This window comes from Notolepis coatsorum, assembly GCF_963971535.1.
Source record: "Notolepis coatsorum genome assembly, chromosome: 6".
Lineage (NCBI taxonomy): Eukaryota > Metazoa > Chordata > Actinopteri > Aulopiformes > Paralepididae > Notolepis > Notolepis coatsorum.
This window is the reverse complement of record NC_140170.1, coordinates 146,384,020-146,404,469: the sequence shown is the minus strand read 5'-3', so window position 1 is coordinate 146,404,469 and position 20,450 is coordinate 146,384,020. Positions and strand designations below refer to the sequence as shown.

General features: G+C 50.6%; 1 protein-coding gene across 2 annotated transcripts in view; it reads left to right on the top strand.

Moving 5' to 3' along the window:
- Positions 1-4,979, top strand: part of shq1 (SHQ1, H/ACA ribonucleoprotein assembly factor) — a 102,378-nt gene extending 97,399 nt beyond the window's left edge. For both annotated transcript variants that reach the window (XM_084317450.1, XM_084317449.1), the window contains one exon: positions 3,929-4,979. In XM_084317450.1, the coding sequence (XP_084173576.1) occupies positions 3,929-4,649 (721 nt within the window). In that variant the 3' untranslated portion in view covers positions 4,650-4,979. The remainder of the gene's footprint in view (positions 1-3,928) is intronic.
- The last annotated feature ends 15,471 nt before the right edge of the window (positions 4,980-20,450 follow it).

The window sequence follows — 20,450 nt, the reverse complement described above, 5'->3', positions numbered from 1 at the left end:
GATGTTTCCGGTCAGGATGCTCTCTACAGCTCCTGAGTAGAAGGACTGGAGTATCTTCCCTGATACTCTGAACTTCCTTAACTGTCTCAGGTGGTAGAGACGCTGTTTCGCCTTCTTTACTACTGTGCCTATGTGTGTTGACCATGTCAGGTCCTCTGAGATGTGGACCCCCAGGTACTTGAAGCTGCTCACCCTGTCCACGGTAGCCCCGTTTATCATCAGTGGTGTGTGTGTCCCCTGCTGTCCTCTCCTATAATCCACGATCAGTTCCTTGGTTTTGCCAATGTTCAGGAGCAGGCTGTTGTCCTGGCACCAGCGTTCCAGTACCTCCACCTCCTCCCGGTAGGCCTTCTCGTCGTTGTCCGAGATCAGCCCCACCACCACCGTGTCATCTGCGAACTTCACTATGGAGTTGGAGCTGAACTTGGCCACACAGTCGTGTGTGTAGAGTGAGTACAGCAGGGGGCTCAGAACACAGCCCTGGGGGGACCCGATGCTCAGGGTGATGGTGTTGGAGGTCTGACCCCCCACCCTGACCGCCTGGGGTCTTTCGCTCAGAAAGTCCAGTACCCAGGCGCTCAGGGCGGAGCTCAGACCTAGCTCGATCAGCTTGTCCACCAGTCTGGTGGGGACTATGGTGTTGAACGCTGAGCTGTAGTCAATGAACAACAGTCTCACATAGCCCCCCTTCTGACGGTCAAGGTGCGAGAGGGTGCTGTGCAGTACCTGGGAGACCGCGTCGTCGGTGGACCTGTTTGTCCTGTATGCAAATTGCATAGGGTCCATATCACTGGGGAGGGAGGCACAAATGTGGTCCTTGACCAGCCTCTCGAAACATTTCATGACCACAGAGGTGAGTGCCACCGGTCTGTAGTCATTTGGACATGCTGGGGAGGGTTTCTTCGGCACAGGGATGATGGTAGACCTCTTGAAGCAGGCAGGGACCACTGACTCCGCCAGTGATTGATTAAATATGGCGGTGAACACAGGGGCCAGCTGGTTGGCACAGGTCTTGAGTATACGTCCTGTTATGCCATCTGGGCCAGCAGCCTTCCTGGTGTTCACCTGCATAAATGCTCTTCTCACACTGTGTTCCGACAACGAGAGAGCGTCGCAGGCAGACACGCACACACACCGTCCCCGTCCTCATTCAAGGACTGTGTCTGGCAGATGGAGGCGTCTTTGTCTTCGACAGAAGTTCTCCAACCTTGAAAAAGCCGCCCCTCCTCAGTTTAATGAAGGCGAGCCACAACAGTGGCACGGTAATGACTGGATTGTGTACAACATTATCCCTCCCCTCCGAAAGGAGCCTTTGTATTCACCGCAGGCCCAGCTTCTCCCACCGCAGAGTGAGGGAGGGGGGAGAGAAAACAAGCGCGCCTCTCCAATGCTAACTCAATAATGACTTCCCACGGGGAGGGGGGGGGGGGGGGGGGGGGGGGGCGTGTTTGAAGTGTCTGTTCCGCAGGAGACTCTCAGCCTGGACCTCGCTGCAGGAAGTTTTCTGGAGGCTTTTATAGAGCCAGAGGATGCTCCATATAGGCTCTATAGTATACACACACACACACACTCACACACACACACACACACTCACACTCACACTCACACACTCACACTCACACTCACACACACACTCACCACTCACACTCATCGTCATCATCAGGATGGGGGGGGGGTTACATTAACGTCTAGGCATCCTTTACTCATCGCTAGAGATTATTTTCTTCCATTCCCAGCCAATTCCTTACTCATTGTTAGTGTTTGTTCCTTTAGGCTTGTATATGACTTAGGAGTCCATTGTGTTTGCCCCCCCCCCCCCCATGAGGCCTTCCCTCCTCCTGTTCCTTGTTTCCCCATTTTTCAGCTGATCAGTTGAATTGGTGTCCTTTTGATTCAGCGCAGCTATAAGATCTGTTTACCCAGCCTCCCAGCCCCAGAGGTCCTAAATTAATACACAGCCCTCCATGTTGGCTCCATAAATGCTTTCCTCCCCGGAGTGGGAGCCTCATTAGGACCATGAGGTAATAAGGAGCCATCTTGGTGCACAGCGGTGGGTTAATTGGGCCTCCTGTATGGTGGAGCAGTGTGAGGTGGAGTGGAGGAGGTGGCGCAGCCCCCCCCCCCCCCCCCGCTTAAGGCATATCCCACATTATCCTTCTCTGAATGGATGAGGCCAGAGCTGCACAGGAGGTTGACCCCCAGAGGTCAACTTGTAATCACCATGGCAATAGGCACGGCACACTCGCCTTCACCGCACCGGGGGAAGAATAGCGACCACTTTCTTTTAGTTTTGGCTACATTGTGGACATTCCCGGGCATGAATAATGTATAGGCAGGAGCTTCTCTCCCCAACCATCCAAATGACTTCACATGAATGGGCCTCGTAGGAGATGACATTGATCGGCGATGAAACGGCCTCTCTTGTCGGAGGAGTCCCAACGTCCTTCTGTACTTACTTACCTATAAAACCCAAGGTACACAATGGGAACAAGGTTTAGTGTGTGTGCCGCTTTATTACGAGTGCATTCCCCTTTAATGAATTCATCTTAGTCTCTTCAGGTAGGGAGACATTTAGCTCCAAGGCATTCGCTCGGGGGCCTCCTTAGTCTAGACGGTTATTGACACCGCTGCAGCCGCTCAGGCGTGTGCCGGTCAGACGTGCCGGTCTGCAGCGCTGGTTCTTCAAGGTTCACATCCCCAGAATTTATTCTTACAATGTGGTTTTACCTCTTCTTGTTGTCTCCCGCTGCGGTGCGGCTGTCGAGCAAAGCCGACGGGAAGAAAAACCTTGAAAACACTTGTGTGTCGTCCCAGACTTCGCCGACCTGTTTGAAATTCATGTCCGACTACGTATATGAATCTCTCTCTCTCTCTCTCTGACATGCATTATCGGCCGAACGCCCAAACCCTCATTACAAGAGATTCAAATAGATTTGTTGGCCACTCAGGAAGCCTCTTGATGTCTTTTAATGAGATTGTGGTGTCTTCATTAAAATTATAGCCCGTACATGGTGCTGTATGAAACACTCTGCTTGTCTTCCTCCACAGGTTCTCTCTCTCCCTCCCTCCCTCCCTCCCTCCCTCCCCTGTCTCCTCCAGCCATACTGTGCTCGCTCTGCACCGACAGCAGCCCTGACTATTGTGTCAGCCTGTCAGTGTGTGTCTTGAGCACTCACGTGTGTGTGTGTGTGTGTTTATGAGTGCCTGTGCATGTATAGTGTGAAGAGGGGGAGCCGTACATCTCTCTCTCTCTAATCCGTCTCAGTCTCTTATCACTTCTCGCTGGCAGAGCAACCGTGGGGGAAGGAGAAGAGAGCACAGCCTATGTATCTCTTTGGCTCATCATTACATTATTAAACATCCATATTTCCATATTCTATTGAGCTCGGGAGCCTCTGCAAATCGTTGTCTACTTAGCATTCAGATGGGAATGGGATTTGGGTATGGCTGCTGTTAGATTTGGAGATGGTTATCCTGTGGTTTTATCTTTTGGTACACAGAGAAGGAGACGCACGTTGGCTGATCGACTGCACTCTCTACTAGTAGTGCTGATGAAGTTGGATCAGACGTCTCTCTACCTCTCTCTCGCTCTCTCTCTCTCGCTCTCTCTCTCTCTCTCTCTCTCTCTCTCTCTCTCTCTCTCTCTCTCTCTTTCTCTATCTCTTTCTCGCTCTCTGGCTTATCCACTTACCAGTTGGTGAATGGAGAAAGTGAAACATTGCTGATTAGATGTGTGTGTGTGTGTGTGTGTGTGTGTGTGTGTCTCTCTAGTGCTGATGAAGTTCATCAGACATCTCTCTCTCTCTCTCTCTCTCTCTCTCTCTCTCTCTCTCTCTCTCTCTCTCTCTCTCTCTCTCTCTCTCTCTCGGCTTATCCACGTACCAATGAATGCAGAAAGTCAATGCATGTGTCTCTCCCTCTCTCCCAGGTCCAGGAAGGTGAAAGCCTTGGCCGATCCGTTAAGGAAAATCTCCCTGCAGAAAAAAGACCTGGGACTGGAGCTGGAGGAGCTGGAGTCAGCTGCGGTGATGGTGGAGGAGGAGGGAGAGGGAGAGGAGGAGGGAGAGCAGAGAGGCTCCGGCAGTTCTCCCAAGTCCCACAGCGAGAGCAGCAGCGGCGGCAGCAACTCTTCTGACGAGACTGAGGATTCTGAGGCTGAAGGGCAAGACTGTACTCACTCAGCTGAGAGAGGAGGAGGAGGAGGAGGAGGAGGAGAAGGAAGAGGAGGAGGAGAGAGAGCCCAGGCCAGCCCTCTCCAGCCCCGCCCCACCTCCCCTCTCCCCAAGGAGCCCCGGGCTAATCTCACATCAGTGGAGAGGAAACCCGACTCCTTTCCCTCGGCCACGGCCAGCCCCAAGCAGCTGATCCAGGAGCTGGGGGAGCGGGTGGAGGAGGGGCTGAGGATCTCTCAGGCACAGCAGCCCGGGGCCAGGCATTCCAGGAGCAACGCTGCGAGCGCAGAGAGAGACTGTTCACAGCCCGCTGCTGCTGCTGCCACCGCTGCTGCAGCACAGACTGGAGCGTTGTCAGAGGATGCCACTGTCGGCGGCGCAGGACCACTCCTAGAACTGTGCCCTCGCAGAAACCCTCTGCTCATTGTCAGAACCGAGGTCGATGCCGATCTGGACGAGGATGACTTTTGCAGCTAATTAAAAGAGTGAGATGTCTGTTATGGGACATTTGTTGCACAGTGGGACCTGTGATGATGATACAAGGAGGGCATGGATCTAGGTGCATCCTGATAATGTGCAAGTCGGCAAACGTATATGTTTGGTTATGTTTTTGTATTTGGTTTTATTATTCCATACATATCTACTGTCGTCACTTGATGTATTGAGGCTTTCAGCTCGAACTGTAGATGAGACTTTGAGCTACAAAAGTATATCAACACAAAGATACTTTTTGTACCAGGAATAGTATTTGTCCTGATGAAAGTGCAAAACATCATTAATAAAATGCATATTGCATGTTTTTCTTTATATGCTTTTCTCATTCAGATGTAGCTATCTGGTTGCTTTATTAGCTAGCTTATGTCGTTAGAACATTGTGTTAGGGGCTCAAGCCCCGCCCTCTTTTCTTGATCCTCAAATCAACTGTTGCTTCCCTTGGACAAAATTACCACTCAAGAAGAAAGAGGCTGATTGATGATTATAAAACAGCTAATGCCTGTCCGCTATTGGGAGCAAAGGGAACTTTACTTGCAAAGTACATTTAGCAGCAATGTATCCTCTCCATCTCCACTCCAGCAGACGTATGTATCTAGCAGCATGCATGTCTTTTTATGGTGTGGGAGGGGAACCCACACGAACACAGGGAGAACATGCCAGGATTCAAACCCAGGCCCTTCTTGCTGTGAGGCAACAGTCAAGTCGAGTAACGTCAAGTGTTCCTTTATTAAGCCCCTTGGGGAAATTCAGGTGTCCTACCAGCATGGGGGAGGTACAGGCAGAAATAAAATCAAGATTTTGTGTGAAATATAAATTATAATAGTGGAACATAATAATAATAGAATGGTAGTATATTATCTCAATAATAATAATAATTGTATACATATATCTAGTAGTAGCACACTGTGCCAGAGGCTGTGCAGTGTTTATTAATTTAGAGTCAGACAGTCCTAACAGTTTGCAAGTTCTCCAGCTGTTAGTTCTCCAACTGTTGGCAGCAGTCCATGCCCCGGGATGTGGATGAATACTGGCACGAAGAACAGCACTAACCACTGCACCACCATGACACCCACTAACACCCACACTCACACAAGCAAAGCGTATTCTCAAAATACCGACATTCCTGCTAATATAACATTGTGAGCCTCAGAGTTTTCTCATAACATCCCAATACTATATTTGTAGCCATAACCTGAGGCCGCAGATGGATCAATACTGAAATGTTTTCCTTTGCTCATTGTAATGTTATCACTTGGGTTCCTAGCAGCAGTAGCCTCCGAGAGACCTATTTTCCATGGAAGCCATAAAACCACTAACCCCTCATAGAAGCTCCGCATTGATTGAAGCAGAGGAGAGTGTCTGCTCACAACAGGGACGTGTGCTTCGCACGGACGGGAGTGATTGATTCATCCGGCGTGGTGGGGGGGGGGGGGGGGGGGTGTTGCCGTCGACGCAGCTCAATATCATCAGCTGCGTCTCGCAGGCGAGAGAAAACAAACAAGGAAGCACATGTCAGGCAGATAGATGAGGGCTGTGTGCGGAGCCGCGGCATGGGAGCCGTTTGTTTGAGAGATAAGAGCGCCCCGGGGCTCGAGGAGGCCAGGAGACAGAGGAGCAGGAGGCCAGTGGAGAGACTAACGGCTACTCTGACCAGGCCAGACACGCTCTGTCCTGGAGACGCACACAGTGTGTCACACACACACACCACTAGCCTTACTGTAGTAGCAATAGCCACATTTGGTCCGGAAATTTTATTTAATAATACACAAAAAAGCTTTCAGTTCTGTGGAAACGCTTAACCTGAGGACGGCGAATTACAGCAAAAGGAGAGAACCTTTGGGAGAAGAAGAACATTTGTAAGGGGACGTGTGATGTTGATTCATGTCCCTACGTGGGTGAGGGAATGAATGATGTGGTGATGTTGCCTCAGTTTAGCCCATGGCCCTTTTTCAGGCCTTTCAAAAGGATTTCTTCCGGTGTGAATGAAGGAAGTCAGGGGAGCCGGCTCCCGGTGATGATGGCTTCTTTAGGCTAGGCGGTCTCTCCAGCATTGTGTTACGGAGATGGATGGTGTTGTTAAGCGGGCGCCCAGGAAGAGGCAACCTCTCCGCAACCCCCGCAGGAGCACCATCATCCCCTCTTGAAGGAGATGAGTTGCGGTGTGAGAGTCTGCCCCATTTAAAGCCCCCTTCATTCTGGGGACGTGAGTCCGGGGACCGTGTGGCCCCGCAGGCTACAGGCTTCCTCTCCCCACTGGGGTTTTCACATTGATTAAGTGACACAGGGCTCTGTTGCCGTTTTTCATCTTTAAAGTGGCCTCCATATTCTCCCCATTAGTGCAGCCATCTCGGGGCTGGAACGGGGGAGGCGCAGCCAGAGTTCCACACTTCAGTCGCTTCTTCCACCATTACCCTCCTCGCGGAGGGACATTTTTCAATGAACCGCACCGTGGTTTAATTAATGTGGCTGATAAATTATACAAGTCATTAATACAGTATGCTCTATTTTGACATAGATTTGATAAATCGGTCCCGCGTGCCAGGTGTGAGCATGCCCTTTGACCCTCAAAGGTCAACAAAATGCGGTTATTACTCTGTACCCATGACTTGATTTGGAATGATTGCCCCTAGAATGCTTGCCTATTTAATTAGCCCTCTGGCGCACGCCGGTGCAAAGGGGGAGAGCGGAGTAGGGTTGGTGACTCCGTCTGGTGAGCTCCCGTGGAGAGAGTTTGACCACATCGACTGCCGCGGGGGAAGAGGATCCATTTAAATTGATTCAGGTTAAATGTGTATGAAGACATAATAATCCGCTAGGAGAGGGTCGTTGGTGGGCGGCTCTCACCTCTCCCTCTTGGAACGGAACATTGACTGTGACCTTGTTCTTTAGCGGTATTAAATACACTCCCACAGGGGACATCCCACAGTGTATAGAAACTTATGAATTAACCCCCTGACAGGATAATGCATTCCCTGCCTTGTTTTCCTTTCAATGGGAAGGCAAGGACAGTACCGTCAATGCCCCCCTTTCCCTCCACAGAGAGAGAGAGGGGGGGGGGGAAGCAAGAGCTTGGTTGATTGTAATAGAAAACTCAATCTCCTCTCCCCTTCCAGAGAGGCAAAGTGATTCTGGTGCTTGAAAAGATTAATAGCCCTCAAGAAGAAATGAATCAGGCGGTCTCCGGAGCTCCACGACTCCAATGGGCGTGCAAATAGAATTTCTTTTGTGCTCTTTCTCCCCCTCTCTCTCTCTCTCTCTCGCACGGCTATGTCGCTTGCGCAGCTCCGCTCTCCCCTTTTGTGGCCACAGCGGATCGTGTTTCTCCAGGCTGGGGCTCCTGGCAGCGTGACAACTTAGGGCCCCCGGCTCAGAGCCCCCAGTGAGGGGAACCAGGTGGCCATTCCTCCAGATCATTTCTCTACAGGCTTTCTGTAAGTCTGTCCTCCTGAAATGACTGGCGAGTGTAAACGAGAGGAGCAAGTGCGCTGGTACACGTGGGTCTCCCTCAGCCAGAAGATAGCACTGACGGGGGAGGGATTATCCAAATGGGGAATTTTCATGCTTTTAATCACAAAAGAGATGGTAAAGGACCCCCCTCCTCCTCTTCTACGGTGTGTGGGAGAGTGTGTGTGTTGACAGCACCGGCATCTACTTGTCCTCGGCAGCGCTGCCTGCCTGAATCAGTCTAATTGGTGTGAGCAATGTCCATTAAATCACTCCCTACTCTCTGCGGACATGTGCTATCAGGCCGCTTAATGCTGCAAATTACCTCTGCCATGCTGGGGCTGTGTGTGTGTGTGTGAGAGAGAGAGAGACTCAACCCTCTTTTCCTCATCATCATCATCATCATCATTACAGCTTCTCGTCTCATTAGGCACTGTGGGCTTGCGGTGGCAGTGCTGTTTTATACAGTAGAGAAGAGTAGTCTTGAAGGGTGGCCGTGCGTGAGGCTTTAAGCTCGACTCCCTCACACTCTGACCTGCTACTGCCCACCAACACACACACCCACCTGCTCTCCCACTTCAAATAAATGGTTTTCCGAATAAATATTCTTACGACCCTGAAACTGATTCGGCAGATTGTCGTGTGTAGACTAACGGGACAAAATGTATGCTTTTAGACTGCTAAACTGCTAGCCTACACTAGTGTTTTATTCAACATGTCTTTAGACTGCTAAACTGCTAGCCTACAGTGTTTGATTCAATGTGTCTTTAGACTGCTAAACCGCTAGCCTACAGTGTTTGAATAATCGCGTCTTTTCAATTGCTAAACTGCTAGCCTACACTGTTTTATTCAACATGTCTTTTAGACTGCTAAACTGCTAGCCTACAGTGTTTGAATCATTGCGTCTTTTCAATTGCTAAACTGCTAGCCTAGTGTTTTATTCAACATGTATTTAGACTGCTAAACGACACAGTGGTGGTGGGCCTGATCTCTGCCAACGACGAGAGGGCCTACCTGGAAGAGGTCAAGGTCCTGGCGGGATGGTGCCAGGAAAACAGCCTCTCCCTGAACGTCAGCAAAACAAAGGAGATGATTGTGGACTTCAGGAGGTCGGGGGTCAAGGACTACAGCCCCCTCAGCATCGACGGGGCACCGGTTGAGAGAGTCAACAGCTTCAAGTACCTCGGAGCCCACATATCCGAGGACTTGAAATGGACCATACACATTAACAGTGTGGTGAAGAAGGCACGACAACGCCTCTACTTCCTCAGGCGCCTAAGGAAGTTCCAAGTCAGCCAGAAGATCCTTAAGAACTTCTACTCATGTACAATAGAGAGCATCTTGACCGGCAACATCACCTCCTGGTTTGGGAATAGCACTGCAAAAGACCAAAGCAGACTACAAAGAGTGACACGTTCAGCCGAACGCACAATTGGAGGGGGGCTCCCCACCCTCCAGAACATTTACTACAAGCGTTGCAAGGGGAAGGCTAAGAGAATTATTAAGGACTCGAGCCACCCGAACAACTGCCTCTTTGAACTGCTGCCGTCAGGCAAGCGATACAGGAGTCTCAAGGCGAGCACAGAAAGACTCAGAAGTAGCTTCTATCCCCAGGCCATCAGGCTGCTAAACGAACAATGAATGAACACTACACAACAACAACCACCAAACACACATAGCACACACATCCACACGCACACACTCACTTTAAACAAACACACTGTAGCACCCACTACACACACTTTATAGCACACACCCACTTTAAACAAACACACTGTAGCACCCACTCCCCACACTTTATATTTATGGATGAAGGATTGCACTACAACTCGTACACCTTACTGTAAATTGTACCTAAAATTGTACCTCATCCCATTTCTGCTTTGCACTAGATAGTACTGTACATTAGTACACTGCATAGTTGTGTATTGTATATTATATGGTAACTCAGAACATTGTACATATGTCTATACCGAACAACTGTGACCTCATTTTCTTCTTCTAAATTCATGCTATATTATGTTATTATGTTATTTGATACTATCTTGTCTAGCACAGTCTCTGGAGCGTAACAGTAAGAAGCATTTTGTATGAAAGTATTCTGTACTTCTGTATGACAACTATTAAAGAACTTGAGAACTTGAACTTGAAACTGCTAGCCTACAATGTTTTATTCAACATGTCTTTTAGACTGCTAAACTGCTAGCCTACAGTGTTTGAATCATTGATTGATTGATTGATTGATTGAAAAGTTTATTAACAGATTGCAGAATGGGTACAGTACAGTACAGCTCAATACATACAATTGTTAAGAGGATGCAGACCTGAGAAAGACTTTCGTCTTGTTTCCATCAGGGTCCCCCATTTTCAATTCATCATAATTGTCTTTTAGACTGTTAAACTGCTAGCCTACAGTGTTTGATTCAACGATGGACTTGAAAGGGGTTTGGGGACCCATTTTACTCTTCCTGATGACCCACACATGAAAGCCTTCGCCTAGGCGGCTGGGTGGCGTAGCGGAGATTGTGCTCGTCACCAATGCAAGAGACTCCGGTATCGAATCCCAGTCTCAGCATTGCCTTCGGCTTGGGCCGGCCGTCGTACTGGCTCATTTGGCAGAGTCAGCGGGTGGAAGTCGATTGGTGGGGATTTGACGTTGTGGACAGCGACCCCTACAGGTCGGTTGGGAGACGCCTGCACAGCAGAGACAGGAAGTGGCGAGGGTAGTGTGAGCCTCCCATGCGTTACACCTCGCCAATGAGAGTCCGGGCTGGCAGGCGAAAATATGTGACAGGCTGCCTCCTCGTGTGCCGGAGGGAACATGTGATGCAAGGCTTCTATCCTCTCTACAACCGACCAGTGGGGGGCATAGTCGAGCAACGTTCAAGACAGAATTGGATACACGAAATTGGGATGGGTGGAAAAATTGAAAATAAGGAGAAAAAGTGGATAAAAAAAAGAAAAGCCTTGGCCTATTCCTCTATAGACTTACATAACGGGCCTAGGGCTTTGGGACACTGTGGAGATAACGAATACACTGCGGCAAAGCAGAAGCCTCGTCCAATGACGTTGCACTTACATGATTCCAGTTATTCCAGTTAGCAACCTTTCTGCCTTAATTAACTCTGTCTAAGCTGCGGCGTGTTGTACATTGCCACACTCTCCAAAAGCTAGGTTCTATGTTTGTTTTCATAGTTAAAACGGCTGTCAAACACGATTAATATTTCAGTGAGAGACTGGAGGGAGCCTATACAGTAAGTGCTGGGGGAGTTGGATAGAACAAACCAACACGGCTGCTTTCCGTCCCTCCTCCTGCTCCTGCGCTCCATCTCTCTTTCTCCTCTCTTCTCCCCTCTCTCTCCCCTCCTCCGGTTTCATTGAACTGAGTGGTTCTTTTACGAGTTCTGAAATTAACCGACGCGGAGATGAAAAATCAAAATAAACCCGGGTAGCGCTTCCGCGGAGTCAACAAGCTCTTGATGTATCACTTCATTTTAAGCCGCGGCAGATTTTTACAATCATCATAAAGGTGCTTAAACGTTTCAACACACATTTCATCTTCAGGAGATGAGTGGAGCAGGAGCTTCGTTAGAACTGAGAGAGAGTGTGTTTCGAGGGGGTTTACTCTGTAGCAAGTCCAGGGGATGGTACCTTTGACCTCTCTGAGAAGTGCCTTTTTACTCTCCCCTCCTCCTCTCAGCACAGAACAGCCTGAGTCAAACTCTAATGATGCCTTGCGGACGTTAGCACGATGCTAACAGATGGGGAACAAAGGTTCTCCGTGAGCACACTCCACCCGCTCTGCAGACAAGCTCCCCTGACGTTAGACACAGGCTCTTGGCGCCGATAAAAGACTCACACACAGACAAACACACACACAGACAAACACACACACAGACACACATGTTTTCATGTGTTGTGGGGACATACATTCCCTAACTCCTTACCTTAACCATAACAACTACATGCCTAACCCTTATTCTAACCTTAACCTTACCATAATCCCTAAACCTAAAATAGCACCTTGTGGGGACTGGCAAAAGTGACCAAAAGAAATGTGTTATTTTCAGCATTTGTGGGGACATCTGGTCCTCACAACGGTAGGAAAACGAGGATACTCTTTCTCTTCTCTAAACTCGCCCTGCTGCTCCCGTTTCCCCCGACATGCGCTAAGCAAACAAGCGCGTGGACTTTCCACACTGATAACATGACTTCAGTCTGTCACGTCTCCTCCAGCTCCATGGACCTGACTTCAGTCTGTCACGTCTCCTCCAGCTCTGTAGACCTGACTTCAGTCTGTCACGTCTCCTCCAGCTCCATGGACCTGACTTCAGTCTGTCACGTCTCCTCCAGCTCCATGGACCTGACTTCAGTCTGTCATGTCTCCTCCAGCTCTGTAGACCTGACTTCAGTCTGTCACGTCTCCTCCAGCTCCATGGACCTGACTTCAGTCTGTCACGTCTCCTCCAGCTCTGTAGACCTGACTTCAGTCTGTCACGTCTCATCCAGCGCCACTCTACTCTCTTGACTTCCAGTTAGTCCCTCCGGTCCCTCTGCACCTCCCTCACCTGTCCTTTCCTCTGTCTCTCCTCACTTTCTACCTCATATCCGACTCCAATTTACTCCCCTCCCAAGTCTCTTCACTAGGGTGTCAGTCTGTTTCTGGCCACTTCTCACATGTGCCGCACCACGCCACGTATCACGGTGCTACACCACCTCTCAGTTTCACCCCTGTGCGCATCACAAGAGGCGCCCTCGCCATCCGCACCCCCGGGACGCCGGGTATGAAAGCGGATCCCCTCGTGTGTCGCTATGCCGAGTCTGTCAGCCTGTCACGCATTGGCCGCCCCCTCTGCGATTCAATCGCTGCGCTCTCGGCACTGAGAGGTGTGGATTACATCTGCGTGCTACACCATCGTGCCTCCCAGCTGACACGCCGCATCAATGAAGTGGAAGGCAGGGAGGGAGGCGGAGGCAGGAGGGCAGCAAGTCCTCATCAGCATGACACGGCACTTCAAGGTGTCACACGGCTGTCTGGGCGTCTGCGAGAGGGTCCCACAGATACATACCGCTGATACTCATCAAAGGACTAGAGACCCAAGGCTGATATGAAATGCACAAATAACATGCAGGTTACACAAAGAGAACGAGACCATGCAGGCGGGCGAACGGGAGTCGAGACGTCACCTCTTTAAGTGGATTCGTGGAACCGGAACGCGGCTCTGCATTCTGTTCCGCTGATCGACTGCCCTAACTGTAGCATGACTGGCAGTTCATGGAATTTTCCTGACATCAGAGTGACGGAATACCCATGTAGTATGCTAATGGCGTATGAGACTACATTGTGTCAAGCTCTGGAAACCGTGTCAGATGAGATAAGGAGAGCTAATGGGTAATAAAAGCATCTGCAGGCGGTGGCTCCTCCGCAGGGAAAAGAACATTATTGGCCAACCAGCTCTTACATAAATGTTGATAAGGTCTGCTTGCTGGATCCATTTACTCTTTTCAGGAAGCCTATCATCGACCTCTAAACCCTGGCAGAGTGGTTGTTTGGACTGACCTTTAGCTGCACTAAATTGAGTCGGGTGATAGCGAAATGCCTCCGCGTGCAGCTGAAGTGGGATTTCCTTCTCTGTACATGTCATGAGGTCAGACTGCCTTTTCTTTGGATGTGTTTGCTCTCATGAAGTCTGGTTGAAAGCTCTTCTTATCACTCTGTGCTGTCTGGAGAACCGATCTGCTTTGATTCTGCTGTCGGGTAGGTAGCAGAGAATAGGTAGTAGAGATCTGAGGCAGAGGCACACACACAGGCAGGTATTTGCTGACGAAGCAGAGCAGATAGGTAGGGCTTTAGGATGTGAACAGTCACTACAGAGGAATCCACTCTTGACTCGTCTTCATAGCTGAACGTTTCCACATACATTGAAGGAACCAGATCAGTCCGGACCAGCCCAGACGGGCCCCTCCTCTGATGTCAGAGTAAGGGAGGAATTTGCTGTATATAGGGCTGAAGGGGTATGTTCCACTCTAATATATCCCAGCCCTGAGTGTGTAACCCTAACGTGCGCTAATCTCTCCGACACAAAATCAATGAGGCACCCACCCACACAACATTCATCTCCCATGGTTGAATGCGGGCTCCCCGCTTTCCAGCCTGAAAGAGACTCCGACACGCACACATCTGTGGGGTGTTAGCTGCACTCGCAGATTTACGAGGGTGTCGTGGAACCACGAGTACACATACACACAGAACACACACACACCTTCCCCCAGTCAGCTGGGTTAACACCAGGACACACACACACACCCTTCCTCCAGCCAGGCGGGGTAGCACCAGGATACACACACACACCCTTCCCCCAGTCAGCCAGGGTAGCACCAAGGCTAATATATTGGAGGCTATTGGTCACCAGTAAGCCACCCAATGGGAGATGGGGTTACGGCACATGCTCTGGAGGGGGGGGGGGGGACAATGGAATGGAAATGCAGATTTTTTTTTAATTGTGTGTGTTACACCCCAGTGATATGACACAATGTGACATAGTGACATCTCCTTGGGCACCAGGACACACTGCAGGCACTCGAGGCGTCAGCCAGGGTGCTTATTTCAAGCAGTGTTTATAGAAACATGATAGCTACTTTTCTGCACAGGGCCAAGTGGGACGTGTCAGGGTCAGTTCAGTGTAAATTACTCGGAATAGAAAGCAGGTTTTGTTTAAAGTACAATATAGTCCAACTGATAAATCATATCTGTTGCTGACAAGGTATGTAAAAGGAATTACAGAAATGTTGCTTTAGGAGAAACTGGGTGACATGAATAATGAGGTCCTGTTTGGCTCTGCAGTGAAGACACGGCTAATGGCGCTCTCATGAAATGGAGAAAAACATTCTGACAGAACGAACACAGTTATTAATAATAATAATGCAGGGCCTCTTTAGAGAGAGGTCTTTATTCGGCATGCAACGACACGACATGCAATGGGCGGCACACACACAGAGGAATACACACACACATACACACATGCAATTGTCTCTCAGGGTCGCCGATGCGATTGAGCTCTGCTCTTAACCCATCCCGTCGTCCTTCCCCCCAAGGGCTGCCGGGAGCAGACAGGGCGTCGGCGAGGGCCGCGCCCGGGGACCAATCCGAGTGCTCCTGCCCGTATTCGTCAGGGACGCGACAGCGTCAGCGATCTGTTGTGCATGTTTTTCCATTGGGTTTCTCTTATCGGGGGGGGGGGGGGGGAGAACATGCAAACTCCACACAGAAAGGCCTGGGAGATCCCCCACCTGGGTACCTGGCATCACGGAAACCTGGTCCCCAACCTGGTTAACCACTACACCACCGTGCCGCACGGTATTTATCTCAGTACCAGTGCACCTGTTAAGGATCAGGTTACATCTAGTCCAAACTATGAGTAAATGTATCAATTGTTAATAAACACATACAGGGAATTTGTGCTCGACTGTGTTCTTCCATTCCTGTCGAGCAGATTATCTGAACTCCAGAACCCCTGTAGCTTCGATGCACTGTATGTGTCAAGGAGCTCGAGCAATACTTAGCATTCAACTCGGGCGGAGACACATTCCAGCTCTTGGGTGGCACACGGTAGAGGATAAATCCATGAGAGGATGATTGTATTTGTGAGAGAGAGAGAGGGGGGGGGGGGGGGGGGAGAGAGAGACAGACAGACAAGCATAGAATACGGCAGCCTCCGGTGCCAAAGTCGATGCTGTCTCTCTCAGAGCCTCCCATTCTTGGGAGACGTGCAGCTTGGCAGCGTTACATCTAGCGGCCTGCCTGAAAAAGCGAGCATGTGAGAGGCAAGACGGCATCGTGACGAGCTCTAATCGTGAACACAACTTGATTCTCGGATCTCCCGCGTTGGCCGCAAAAACAAGCATCTTGTCATCCTCTGATGTAAATTTAGAAGTTAATATAGAAAGCAATTAGCTACTGTCTCCGGGAGACGAGAGACATTAATCAGTGAAACTGACACGAGAGATAAATTATGCCTGTTGATTTCATAGATAAAGCCCTGTGTCAACGCGCTCTCTGACGCTCAACAATGTTCAAGCTTCGGTGTGAGTGTGCTTGGCAGAAGAATGGGAGCGCTGTGTGGGATTTTCCAACTGCAGTTTCATGGATCAACGCATCACACATGACCTGCCCTAGGCACATGTTTTACTGTGCAAACACTCGCTCCAGTGGACAAGCCACAACCTCCTCTTAACGCGAAGGACCAGCGGGCTGTGTAAAAGCCTGCTCTCTCTACCTCTCCCTCTCTCCCTCTCTCTCTCTGAGGCAGCCGTCGGAGTTCCTTAATGGTGTGTTTCTCCTCCCATGACAGCTTTTCTCACAATGTTATGACCCAGGCTTGTTCACACTACGTGAAACCATTCGAGGGTTGTGCTCATGGAGGATGTGGTCTGATGGCGCCTCTGCGGTGATATGCATTTCTATACTGGTGCATGTGGGAGTTATGTGTAAAAAAAAATAATAAGATTTACTTTGTCACTTTACACCATTGAAATGTGTTTCTGCATATCCCTCCTGGTTAGACATACGTACACACCCACACATGCATACTGTATGTCGTCTAGTAGTGGTATGAGTGTGTAACTGGGATGTGTAAAGAAATGTATAATTTCCTTCCTATGGTAATTGAGTGTCATAAATTCTTACATTTCCTAAAAGACAGATACAAATGCATAGACTTCGATTTGGATTAAAGTGTAAGTTCTGAATTTTGGACCCCTAGCCATATTTCCTACTTACCGACATAGATCGGTAACAGTTCTTTCTCAGCACATTCCATGCTGTTCTTCATGCTGGATACCAGCAGCCCAGGCTAGTTTGCCACACGACCAATGCAAAGTCAATGGGGCCACGCTGTGGTCTGTACAAGCCCTGAAATAAATATTGAAGTCTAGTCCATAGTGCACCCAACGTAAGATTTCATCAAATCGGTCATCGAGTGACTGAACTAGCTGACGTGATTCTACGAGTGGAATTATATTAGACACAAACCCAGTTTGTCTTTATCACTTGAGTTTGTGTTCAACTAGCACAGTTCAACAGCAAGCTAACATGTTTTTGTGTCTGTGTACTAACGTTAGAGCTGGTATCTAGCCTATTGCTAATCTATTGGCAACACTACCATGCCAGCTCTAACGATAGTTATATATCATCTGGCTTCGCGTCTCGCTCTACCTTCTGAGATAAACCATTATCTCCAGCACCTAGTGTGCTCCGGGGAACAAAACAAATGCACCCACTTGCACGTGACCACGCGTCCCCTATATTATGCCGGAAGTGGTCACGCCTCACCCTTCCTCATTCGTTTCCAACGCGGAAGCAGCTCAGATGCACTTCTGAACTGGAGATTGTTATGTAGAAAAAGATTACGCAATGTTGGGCTTCGCCAGAAGTACGCCAGCCCCCGGATCCTTCTCGGCACGTCCACAGCACGGCGGTCCTATCCTGTGTTTTTTCCTCGTCGCTTGACAGCGGGCCGATGGACTTCGCGTGACGTTTAGCAGTCGAGCTACGTCGCGCTCAGGTAGGACCTGCGCTAGCAGGCATTGGTACTGGCATGGGTAATACTGCTCGTTGTCTCGTGAGATGACCGGGTGATGTATTGGCGCAGGGGGCGGGATATTTGGATAAACGTGGTCATTATGACTCACTTTTGAGATGTTTTTCCAAGTATCCTAGCGCGCAGCTAATGCTAATCCTACAATGTTGGGGCACCGTTCCCATGTACCCCGCCGGGGCTGTCTTTACTCTCCCTCCTCTTAACCATTCATGCTGAGGGCGGCTAGGTTGTGTAGTGCGCAAGGTGCTCGCCACCAACGCTGGAGACGCTGGGTTCGAGCACAGCTCTCGGCGTTGCTACCAGCTTGGCTGGTCGCTCATACTAACACAATTGGCAGTGTTAGGGGTGGGAAAGCTGGTGGGTGGGTCCTTGTCGTTGTAAACAGCGACACCTACAGTTCGGTCGGGGCGCCTGCTCAGCGAGGGAAGGATCTGGAGGGAGGTAGTGTGACCTTCCACACGTTACACTCTCCCAGTGAGAGTCTGCGCTGCCAGGCTGGCTGCACATGTGTCGGAGGAAAGCATGTGATAGTCTCCGGCCTCCCGGACCAACAGTAGGGGGGGGGGGGTGCGCAACGACCAGGAAGGGGGTTGGGAATTGGCATAACGACTAACAGTGGGATGGGAGAAAAATCGGAAAAAGGAGGGGGGAAAAAGATAATAAAATAAAAAAAACATTCATGCTGACGGTCAATCGGTGTCTAATGTTGGGGGTTTAGCGGAGGCTTATTTACCCTTTACATGGGTGGATGGGCTGACGACAGGGCTCAGGGCAGGTGTGCATTTTGTGAATCTATGAATTGAAAATGGGGGACCCTGATGTAGACAGGACTAACGTTTTCTCTGGTCTGCATCCCCTTAACAATTGTGTGTATTGGGCTAGCCCATTCTGCAATATGTTAATAGAGTTTTCGTTCATTCATTCATTTATCCCTTCACGGGTGCACACCGCAGTGGAGGTTGTTGCATGGCTGCTAGTGGAGCAGTGCTTCACTAGTATTCGACTTTGGTCAGCAGCCGCCACTGGTGTTCCGTGCTTAGTGGAGCAGGTGGCATCGGTCCTTTGGTGGAACGGTATCCCGCCCGGCCGACGCCAAGAGGCGAGTCGGCCCGGCAGGTGGCTGGTGGGCTGATGAAGCTTATACCGCCGCAGTACAGAATTTAGCAGCAACTAACAACATTGCTCAATTGGCTGCTTTTCTGTCAAAAATGGTGTCGGGTGGTGGGGCCTTAGGACCAGCCGACGTCAAAAGCATCGCGCAAGGTTTTGAGGTTATTCAGCTTTTGACCCAGCCACAAGCTATAACCACAGGGAGGGCTAGGATGCTGTCAACGGTTGTTCACAGGCATCTTGGTTGGAGCAATCTCCCCTTGAGGAGGGGAGGGGTCTCCTCCTCAGGTCTCTCCTCTCCGCGGGTGGACCTTGGTCTGTCCACGGGGGCGCAGGCGTTATTTTACCTGGGCTTCACGCCGCCCCACACCGCGCAGCCAGAGGTGAGAGCACGGCCTCACCAGCGGCTGCGGCGAGGCCCCCGGCCAGCGGCCATGTTACCCCCGCCTGAGATACCCTGGACACAAAGGAAACAGGTGATCACAAGGCCGACAGCCTCGGCGGCCCGAGGGATCGGCTATATTAGATGGGCACGCCCTAAAAAAACGTTGCCATCTAGCTGTGTCTAGCACGCTCTCCGGTTACTCCCCCCCGCTACGCTACGGGACTCAGGGCTCTGATTTGTCCCCTTTGGCTGCAGGCCGTGTTCTTCCAGTGAAGCGCAAGCGGCCCCACATTTCGCTTCTCATGGAGACAGGGGCTGACACCCAGTTGCTAGCTAGGCCTGGGTCTGTCTATGAGAATGCTGTGCTGTCAAGCGGCTCCCACACCACACGTCCTGCATCTGTGTTTGGTGAGCCTGGTGTTGTATCTGTCGACGGAGCAGGGTTCCCTGTATCTAAGAAATGTTGTCAGAGGGGGAACTCTAGGCCCAGGAGGTCGCAGCGTGAGTTCCCCCCAGCCCCGCCCTCGCCAGGCCGGGTATTACGTTAGTGCCTCCCCCGTCTGGACTTCCGATCCCGCGGTGGTCAGCAGGAATGCGTAATTTGGGTGGTAGTAATATCACTACAGGGCTATGGTGTGTAGAGACCCACCCTATCGGGCAGTGTGGGACCACACACCATGCATGTCCAGCAGCAGAGCAGGCTGTCCTCAGCAAGCTAAGCCGGGAAGATGCTCAGCGGGGGAGCCTATGTCACCAGGGGTGATGGCCGCTCCTCCCGTATCAGACCGCACCTTCTGTCGGGGTCCCCCCCTTGGGTGCGATTGCCTCGTTGGTAGAGTCAGGGTACGATATCCCGGCTCTGCAGGACACCCTGCTCGCGCGGTTGGCGAGACCAGGGTTGACAACGCACAGCGGGAGGGACCGGGCCACCTATCTACGATTCCTAGCGGACCAGCGGCAGTTGGCAGCGGGGGCGCTTTGGAATTTTTACCACATATGGCTGCAGTAGTAGCCATATGTCGGTGTGGATGGAGAGAACGCTGAGGGCGGCGCTTGTGTTACAGTTTACACACCCCGCCCTCCGTTTTTGGTACAGACTCTATTATCAGAGTCCATGGCAGTGACAGCCCTGGCCGAGGAGATTCGTTCTCTGGCGGCGAAGCAGGCCGTCGTCGTGGTCCCATGGGAGGACGCGATGAGCCGCGTTTCCTCCCGATATTCTCTGGTGCCCGAGAAATCGGGGGG